This window comes from Amia ocellicauda, chromosome 1, assembly GCF_036373705.1.
Source record: "Amia ocellicauda isolate fAmiCal2 chromosome 1, fAmiCal2.hap1, whole genome shotgun sequence".
NCBI lineage: Eukaryota > Metazoa > Chordata > Actinopteri > Amiiformes > Amiidae > Amia > Amia ocellicauda.
Window position 1 is genome coordinate 61,128,520 of NC_089850.1, and position 10,075 is coordinate 61,138,594.

The window sequence follows — 10,075 nt, forward strand, 5'->3', positions numbered from 1 at the left end:
CTGGAGTTGTCATGATTGAATTCCAAGGAACATTAGAAACTTACTGAGTGGATCAGAGGACACAGACTAGGAATATCAGCTGCGATTCTTCAATTGTGCATCAAAACATGCACATATAAACAAGAAAAAATAATAAATTTTACAAAATAAAATCGGTGTGCACACATCTTATAAGACTTATAAAACAAAGAACTAGTTAAAATTAGCATGAAACCGACATATTTAGGAATTTAGGAAATCACGTTTCAGGAATCAACATGATTATAACTTTCACAAATAATAATTGTTATTACAAAGCCCAGATTGTCGGCTACATTGTTTTCAGTATATCCTAATGCATAAACTTCATGTTCCTCGGTTGGAGAAGAAAGTGTTTATAACTTATTACATTTGAGGAGTTCACAGCTGAAACGACGTATAGGTATTTAATTAAAATATTTAGGTGACATAAGAACGTCTAAGTGGGAGAAATGCACATACGCAGAGATATTGACTGCTGTGCTGAAGCCAAATAAATAAATAAATCGCGACCCCATCTTTAAATTTGATGGTCGAAATGAAACGCTCATTTCGCTCGATGTTCGAATTCAAATAAAAGATATACACCCCTACTCACTAATACTCGTGGCTAGATAGCTAGTTAGCTTACCTTCCTGCTGCTGGACTGGACTTTATTTGACTGACCAACCGTAACATCACGACACACAATGTGATTGATCACATTTTCTTTTCCATGACAGGCTACAAAATTTGTACTCTGTAACACATGCCTTTTTAAAAGTAGCAAAGTAGAATACTTTAGTGCAATACAGTACTACAAAACATACTTAAAATTAAAAGTAAAATTACCAAATTTGAAAAATCCTCAAAAAGGTACAAGTACATGAAAAAGCTACTCAATTACAGGAATGAGTGTAGTTGTAATTCGTTACTTTCCACCCCTGGGGAGGGTTAATATAATAAAAGAGCACAGACTGGACTGTAAGCATGGAGAGCGTAAAAGGGCAATACCTGACAAACTGGCTGAAGGCTTTATAATTGGTGAGGGTCCGGTAGTCCTCCTGGGTGAAGACATGCTCGATGTCATCCATCCCCCATTCCTCCAGCAGCTGAGCCGAGGACTTGGGCTCCTGAGAGACGGGGAGGGAGAGGGGGAAACAATTGTCCAATATGTTATGTAAATATAGTACTTCATATCTGTGAATTCTCAAAGTATACTGACTATTGTCCTCCACTGATCCTTCTACCCCTCCCATCTTTACTGCCTTCTCCTTCACTGATTCTTCTATCCCTCCTTCACTTTCCCATGCCTCCATCTCTCCCTTTCCTTGCCCTTCTGCTGATGCCATCTCTCCCATCTGTCCTTCCTTTCCTGCCCATATTCCCCATCACCCAGGCTCTTCCACCTCTCCCATTCCTCTCTCTCACCTGACTGTCCTCCTCCTCCTCCTCTTCCTCTGGCTCGGGTTCCTTCCTTTTGCTCTTGCTGCTCCCACCGCTGCCTCCTCCGGTGCCGCCTCCTCCTCCTCCTCCGCCCCCACCACCGGTAGCTCTCTTTTCCTTCTTCGTAGAACTCGCTCTCTTCTTTCTCTTCCTACCAGGGGTGTAGTCACTGCCTTCACTGTCCGAGCGCACCCCCCCTCCCACTCCTCCTCCTGCTGCTCCTCCTCCACCGCCCACCCCATCCTCCTCCTCTTCTTCAGCCCCACCATCGGCCAGGCCCCCCACCTCCGGAGAGCTGATGGGCAAGTCCTGAAAAAATAGTAAGAAAATAATCAATTTAAATAAGAACAATTTCAAAAAGTGTCAGTTCCTATACATTTTGTTTTTGTCATAGTAAAGTATGCAAAAATGTTCCCCACTATTGCATATTAAAAATATAACATGCATTTGCAATAGTTCATAGTTTGTAATCAATACATTTATGTATTTTTAACATTAAAAGTGCCAAGCCAGTCAGTTTGACTGATTTGGTTATTCAAATTTGAATTGCAAACTCATTTTTGAATATTCCTAACTATATGCAATACATATGCCTATGGCGTTTTAGCTGCATAAAACACCAACATAAATAAAACACATTTACCTAGAATAGCCAAAATTGGTTATTTTGACCAATCATTTAAATACATAAATAATGAAAACACATAATCCTGCCTGCCCTTCACAATGCAGTCAGTCTCGCACTCAAGTCATGAACTCCACCGGTCTACAGTCTTTCTTGGGCTTGAAAAACACACGAATCGTATAGCGTTACAGGTGTCTTACAACTGTACGTAGACTGAGTGGACACAGATTACACCACAAATAAACATGGACAGGAGACAGAGACTGAACAGTGTTCTGGAAATGCTGTGAATATGAACATGACTGATTCTAGGGGCATCAGTGATACTGGGAATGAGAAGGAACATTAATGGGCTTTTACAGTGTTCTAAAAACATTGTGAGGTCCAAATTGTACCGTTCTGAATGCTTTTACTCCATTGATCAATATGCAAACGCTACTGCACATAGTACAATCTACAATCACGCAGACGCATTGAACGCAAAATAATGGTTCATGGACTTTATCGGAGGTGGATTCATTTATTGCAATTCAATACATTCATGGTGCACCTGGAGAGGGCTGTCACAAATGCAGTGGAGAAGCGTGTCCTGTGTGTACTGTAGAAAGCGTTATTTATGTTCATATTTCCATTCTCAATTTGTGCCATGTAAATGTTGGATTTGATGATATGGAATAAAACTTCTGAGTTTTAAACAATCATTTGCCTTTCATTATAATACCACAGCTGTTAAAGAGCTATCGATTAAAATTACCATTTTTGGCTCTTGTAAGTAGTTCAAAATGTCAGCACTTCTAGTATTAAAATATATGTGTTGGGGTTAATTTCAATGACATATTCGTATGGATTAGAGGAAAAAAGTGGAAATAAATTTTAAAGAGAAGAAAGGGAATAATTTCAGGTACATGAGAAATAGAAAGAAAACATTTCTCTGAAACCAAAAAATGACAGGTTTGCTCCTTATGGGATAGTCCATGCAGGTCGGTTTTGAAGAGGACTGAGTTTAAGCAGCATCTCTAGTGTACCGGTCCAACAGACACCCATCATAATCAAATTATTTTAAATAAAATAACATCCCCATGAGTCAGTCAGGTGCAAAAGTGTCCCGGAGGAAAGAAGGACTGGTTGCATGCTGCGGTATTAGAAACGATGAGGCGTTTCATTGGTTTAGCAATCTGACTAGTAGTTACAACCACTGTGGAGTTTAAAGACAGGCTGAATAATGCGGCATTTTCACTGTTACATCATCCAAGAGAGTTAAAATAATGGTCTTTTGATAGACGATATAATACGATAGAAGGCTTTTGTTTCACCAGCTCCAGTAAACCTGTCGGACTACATATCTGTTGCCAATTGCAATCTCAGTACATCTCTCTACTTTTATTCACTGGACTTTTGTGGTTTTTGTTTTAAATGTTAATTTAATTGCAATATTAAGTGACATTGCACCTATAAGCCAAGTCTGCTCTATCAGATCTATAGCTACACAGACAAAGGGATCAGGAGTCACTTCCAAACACTACAAATAAGAGGTGCAGACTTTTTACCAACATTAAACTTATAATAAAGTAAAGCCCTGCATTTAATCCACTTGATTTGAAATACATAAAATTAACCTTCTTACAGATCTACTGATTTTGATCAAATCTATATAACTTACCAGATAGTCACCTACCAGTACAATATTTCAAAAATAAAAAATAGATATAAATAAAAGCTCACATATCCACCCACCTAAACACCCCCCCTCCCCGCAATCCATTTCTAAAATTGTATTCAATTGAACCCCTGATCATATCTGTAATTGCGGACTGCTTAAACTACCTAGTTTCTGATTTTGAAGTGATTTGTAACAACACTGCTGGAAGGCCTCCCTAGTGGTTTGCCTTCAACATTACGCACACTCTCCACCATTCTTGATCTCTGGAAGACTCATGCCCCTGTGTTTGACATCCAGGTACATAACAGCATCTCTGCATTATTAAGGCCCTGAACAATGTTAAACTTGGTCCTTGAATCTACTTCATGTCAGGGCCTTGTGTATGTTTGCACTGCCGTGACATGTAACCCAGAAGTCTTACGGGACCAGCGAGAACTGACACTTAGCGGGACAACAGCAGGACATATTAAAAAAAAAAAAAAAAAAAAAAAAAACTCAAAAGCCCCTCAATGGAGTCATAACTGTCAGGTCACTGAAGCATAAAGTGTCAACACCAATATTAAATCAGGTCAGTCAGTCTGTCAGTGTTTCAGTACCTCTCTCCTCAGTCTGGCTCGCTTGCCCGTCTTGCTCTCTCGGCTCTTCTTTGCTTTCTTCTTCTTCTTCACCTTGGGGGCATCGCCTTCCGATAGTTCCTCCTCCAGGTCCTCTTCATTGTCTGCAATTGGACAACAGCATGAACACTTAAAACAAGGATCTATACAGTGCAGTAGAACAGAGCTGCTGCTACTACTGGGAGCTGTAGAGTAGTGCTGTTACAAAAGAGAGATGTAGTAATAGTGCAGTAAAATACTGCTGTTTCAATAGGGGGCTGTAGTAACAGTGCAGTAGAGTAGTGCTGTTCCAATAGGGGTCTGTAGTAACAGTGCAGTAGAGTAGTGCTGTTACAGTAGGGGTCTGTAGTAACAGTGCAGTAGAATAGTGCTGTTACAGTAGAGGTCTGTAGTAACAGTGCAGTAGAGTAGTGCTGTTACAATAGGGGGCTGTAGTAACAGTGCAGTAGAGTAGTGCTCTTACAATAGGGGGCTGTAGTATCAGTGCAGTAGAGTAGTGCTATTACAGTAGGGGTCTGTAGTAACAGTGCAGTAGAATAGTGCTGTTACAGTAGAGGTCTGTAGTAACAGTGCAGTAGAGTAGTGCTGTTACAATAGGGGGCTGTAGTAACAGTGCAGTAGAGTAGTGCTCTTACAATAGGGGGCTGTAGTATCAGTGCAGTAGAGTAGTGCTGTTACAGTAGGGGTCTGTAGTAACAGTGCAGTAGAGTAGTGCTGTTACAGTAGAGGTCTGTAGTAACAGTGCAGTAGAGTAGTGCTGTTACAATAGGGGGCTGTAGTAACAGTGCAGTAGAGTAGTGCTGTTACAATAGGGGGCTGTAGTAACAGTGCAGTAGAGTAGTGCTCTTACAATAGGGGGCTGCAGTAACAGTGCAGGATACTGCTGTAGCAATCGACGGGGGATTGAATAAGCTTCTGCAAAACGCACAGCACTTTACATACATAAATAAATAAATAGAGGACTTACTACTAGTGGGAATACACATTATAGGGTCCACAATTGAACTATTAATAAAAGTGGTTCTGAGCATCAAATCAAACGCATTCGGGCTTGTTGTATACAGTAGATCTAGGCGTTAGCTAACTGGTACAGCCCAGAACGACGTTCGTGATGTATTCAGCCGGCGTCCATCATTCAAACACGGCCCATATACATCTGCAGAAGCACAGAACATGTAGGGCCATACGGACAGATCTGTGGTTAAATTATCCAAATTGTGTTCTGTAAGCAGGAGTACTCTTAACATTTTCAAACTTTTTACTGAACTCCAGAAACCGGTGAAGTCAGGTACGTTTTCTCAAGGAAAGCGTTAAGCTTCAAATTCAGACGTATGTCATTTTAGGAACCCATCGGCGAAATACAATTCCACAATGTAAATTATGGTAGAACAGTACAGGACTGTGGTTCTGAAAGGAAAAAATTAAAACGCGTTTATTGTATATTCCGAAAAATAGGTGACAACTGAGTTTACTTCTTCCGCTCAGAGTTAGGCTTCGGTTCCGTCAGGGAACCGCTAGGCCTCAATTCCGTTTTCTTTCTAATTTATTTTTATTTGATTCATATGCTGATAGTTTTATTCTGGCATGGGATTTAGCTCAATCACGTTAATTAAAATGCAGACCTTCAAATACCGTAGAACTGTTCGTGGTCTCGGAAAAATGTGACCCATTTCCCCATTTTGACCCGTGTTGTCACGGTAAACGAAATGTTCTGAAGGTTTTTACGTAACAGAGCCGACCCGGCATCAAGCGATACAGGAACTCCACATGATGTAGTGCTTAATACACACAAATTAATATAATTGAATGTCATAAGTTGGCTGTAAATTATTTTTTCTAAATTGACAAAGCACGAAATATAAATTCAAAATCAACATAAATACAATAGTGAAATGTATTTATTGACAAGGTCGGAATAAAGGTGAGTTAATAAGTCCGGTCTCGAACGGAGAACTGAGCATTTATAGATTTAAAACAACAAAAAAACTCTTCCGGTCTCCACTATTCAAGTGCTCGGAAAAAGACGAGGAATTACAAATGTTGACACATATTGCAAGAAGTACATTTTTAATAATGATAAGTGAAATTCTAGCTATCTCAGTAACGTACTGAACAGACGAATGCGGACGCTACGCTTTTTAATGCGCTTACATTTTTGAATAGACGTACATTTTGTTTTTACGTGCTGAAGTCGGACTCCTACACGTGAATGCTGCACAACACTCGCTAGGCCCTCCTTTGACACCAGAAATGCCGGGTCCGCCTGACACTGCTACACCACAGGCCCATTAACACTACCGTGCTCCCTCAACATTTATTAACCTACTATCCCAACACAACCCAACGGCACCGGGGGACAAAAGACGACTCCGGCTAAATGTGAAGTCGCTCTGCGCACAGACAACCCACACAGAGCACAATGTGAATTGACGTTTCAAAAACCGGCTGGTCCTTCCAACTTTCAACGCTGCCGGGTCAAAAAACAAACAAACGAGCGTGGGTGTAAATAAAAACTAGTGATTTGGTGTAAAAACAAAAGAAAACATTAAAAACCCAGTTGAAATACAAACAGGCCGCGTCCGACAACCCCCCCCCTCCCACCAACCCGGCCACCCCCCTCTGAAAACGCTCTGAAAGAAAGACACGGGTGGAAGAAAAGGCAGCGGCGGGTCTGTGCGGTTTAAAGATCCGGTTCAGTTTTGTGAGGAACCCCGAGGACACAATGTCCACACATTAAAAGTGCAGCAGTCCCTTTAGCCCCGTCTCCAGCCGGGTGCCCTCTCTCACACAAAAGAAGACGCTATATTAAACACGACCCGACAGATGCACGGACACCGAATGACACGGATAAAAATCCACCTCACCTGGTAAAACGGCCCGGTCGTCCAAACTTCCATAGTCCTGTCCCTCATCGTCGGTCCCTGACATCACGTCAGCCTGAAATAACGTGTAGTGGAGAGGCGCAAGGTAAAACAAATATACATCAAATTTGGACCGTGTGTGTGTGTGTCTCCCTGAAAGGGATTTAGAGAGGGAGGGAGAGAGAGGGAGGAGGGACAGCACGGGGGGGTGGGGGGTTAAGAGCTGCCTATAGGTTGAAATAAAATCCCTTTGTGTTTTTTTTTCTTTTTACGAGAGAATATCTACTTTTTGACGGTACGTCTCTGTGCCGGTACGCCGTGTGCGCTGTAACAGGCCGGCACGCGTGTGGTTAATACAGTTCAAAGTGTTCCCGGTGATGCCGGTCACGGTGCCGAAGCTCGGCCTCTCTCTCGCCTCCGCCGCTCGGTTAACACACGCCAAATTAACACCGAAATAAGCATTCAACACACGGAGTGCAGACGCACTTTAAAAGTGTCCGGACCTTAAATACGACACACACACGTTCGTGGATTTATGTAGCGACACTGGAGAGCGAGAAAGTCCGTGGTGTTTGCTGGAGTTCTTGCTAAAATGAAATGTATAAGTGCAGCAAAAACACAATTCCCAATAAAGAGACTGAACTCGAGCTGTAGCTGTGTGTCTTTCACTCACTCACTCACTCACTCACAGTCCGGCCTGTTCCTCTCACGAACTAGTGTATCCGACCGGTTTCGCTTCTGTGGTACACTTTTCGACTGGGATTAATACTACCAATACTACTAGTAATAAAACGATTAGCTAAACGGCATGTATTGTGTTTATTCAGAGGTTAAGGGTGAAAATGAACCCACCGGTCTGGTGTGTTCTCCTCCCGTGGGTGAGAAAGCCAATTTCCTCGAATGATATTCTTCTTATATCACGGAGAATAATTATTTATCCAATCCGGGAAAACGTGTTTTTTTTTCCCTGTGACTCCTAGCTCTATACCTCTAACTCTACCTCTCCCCCTCTTTTTTTTTTTCTCTCTCTCTCTCTCTCTCTCTTTCACACTCACTCAAACACACAAAGAGATTGGGGCAAGCCTGAAAAAAGAGAGAGAGAGAAATAGAGGCAGACATCCCATAATAATCCTTAACCACCCCCCCTCTCTCCCGCCGCCCCCCACCCGCGCTTTCTATAATACACAGTAACACTCTACACTCCTCGTTACCCGGGCAACAGCCAGCCCATAATATTGCACCCGCACACATTACATTACACACTCACGCCCCCCCCTCAATTCTCTCGCTCTCTTTCCGGCCCCTAGCAACCGCCGTTGCCATGGAGACGCTCACCCCCCTCCTCCCACACCCCACACCATCCATCCCATAATAAGCAGACCTGACTTCACAGTTTGGACATCCCATAATATGCAGATCTACCAAACGAAAAACACACACATTTACCAGCCACATGGTCTCCAGGGCAACTCACACCACAAGAGGACAGACCATAATACTCTCTTGGGCTGTCTCCTACTGTACTGTACAGTCGAAACAGACACACTGGACTTACACACTGTAACTCAACACACATGGAGACACTGTACACACACCTACACAAACTAAGTCCTTTTGATAGTTCCTACATATTAAGGTCACCCTTAAATCTATGTCTGTCTGTCTGTCTGTCTGGTATGACTGTCTAGCTGTATATGTGTCTCTGTCTACTGTCTGTCTGTCTGCCTGTCTGTCTGTCTCTTTATCCGTCTCGGTTTCTATTTCTGTCTGTGTGTGTCTGTGTCTGTGTGTATGTTTCCCTGTCAGTCTCTCTCTCTGTCTGTGTCTCTGCAACTGTCTGTGTGTCTGGGCATGTGTCTCTAGTTGTATCTGTATGATAATATTTGGGCCTATGTGTGTGTCTGTGAGTTTGTGTGTGTCTCTCTGTGTGTCTGTGTGTATGAGTGACATACACACCACACTCAAACACAAACACACACACACACACACACACACTTACACGTATACACACATACACAGATATGCTCTCTCAGATACAGACAGATATGCAGAGAGACACAGACAGTCAGACACGGAGTCACAGGCACACAGACAGAGAGAGATACAGAGAGGGAGATGGAGACATACACACCCACACAATCCTATACTTGGTTGTGGCGTGCTTACTTTTATGCTTGGTTATTAGGACTACTATAGCCTTGACTCCATAGTAATGCGAATAACCTATATACTCTCCCTCAAATTCAAATTCAAATTCAAAAAGAGCTTTATTGGCATGACAAGGTTACACCCGTTTTGCCAAAGCAAGTACAGGGGGTTCTACTGCAAAACAGTGCAGTGGCAATAATACTGCATACATACGATACACACAAGTTTACAGACATTTCATACATTAATATACATCACTCTCTCTTTATCTCTTTCACTCTCTCTCCCTCTCTACCCTCTCTTCCTCTCTCTCCAATTCAATTTCAAACTCAAACTCTGTCTCCTTCTCCCTCTACCTTTTTCTCAGTCTCTCTCTACCCTCTCTTTCTCCCTCTTCCTCTCAACCTCTCTCTTTCTTGCTAACTGCGTTGCTACGGAGATTGTTTTTCTAAGGGGGCCATCCCATAATGACCAATCAGGAAAGAGATGGAAGGGGGGGGGGGAGGTGGTTGGCATGGAAACACCCCCCCACCCCCCACACAGAGACACACACTTGCTCTCTAGACTGCATCCCATAATAGTTACAGAAACATCATAGGCCCAGTTATAGCCCATAATATCTGGCCCCAGGGCTATCGCCATGGAGACCAGGGTTGGTGTTAGAGTGAGGATGGGGGCGGGGCACAGTGATTGACATGAGGGTTGCCATGGCAGTCGAATGACA

At 42.7% G+C, this 10,075-nt stretch overlaps 1 protein-coding gene across 3 annotated transcripts in view; it reads right to left on the minus strand.

Moving 5' to 3' along the window:
* The window catches only part of chd4b (chromodomain helicase DNA binding protein 4b), a 33,189-nt gene extending 24,910 nt beyond the window's left edge, over window positions 1–8,279 (minus strand). For 2 of the 3 annotated variants that reach the window (XM_066712288.1, XM_066712286.1), the window contains exons 1-5: window positions 8,056–8,279; window positions 7,207–7,279; window positions 4,325–4,446; window positions 1,429–1,752; window positions 1,012–1,130 (exon numbers count right to left, since the gene is read on the minus strand). In XM_066712288.1, coding sequence (XP_066568385.1) covers window positions 1,012–1,130; window positions 1,429–1,752; window positions 4,325–4,446; window positions 7,207–7,270 — 629 coding nt within the window. In that variant the 5' untranslated portion in view covers window positions 7,271–7,279; window positions 8,056–8,279. Of the gene's footprint in view, window positions 1–1,011; window positions 1,131–1,428; window positions 1,753–4,324; window positions 4,447–7,206; window positions 7,280–7,706; window positions 7,726–8,055 lie in introns of those variants that run through there. The other variant, XM_066712287.1, reaches the window with a different exon arrangement.
* Window positions 8,280–10,075: the final 1,796 nt, after the last annotated feature.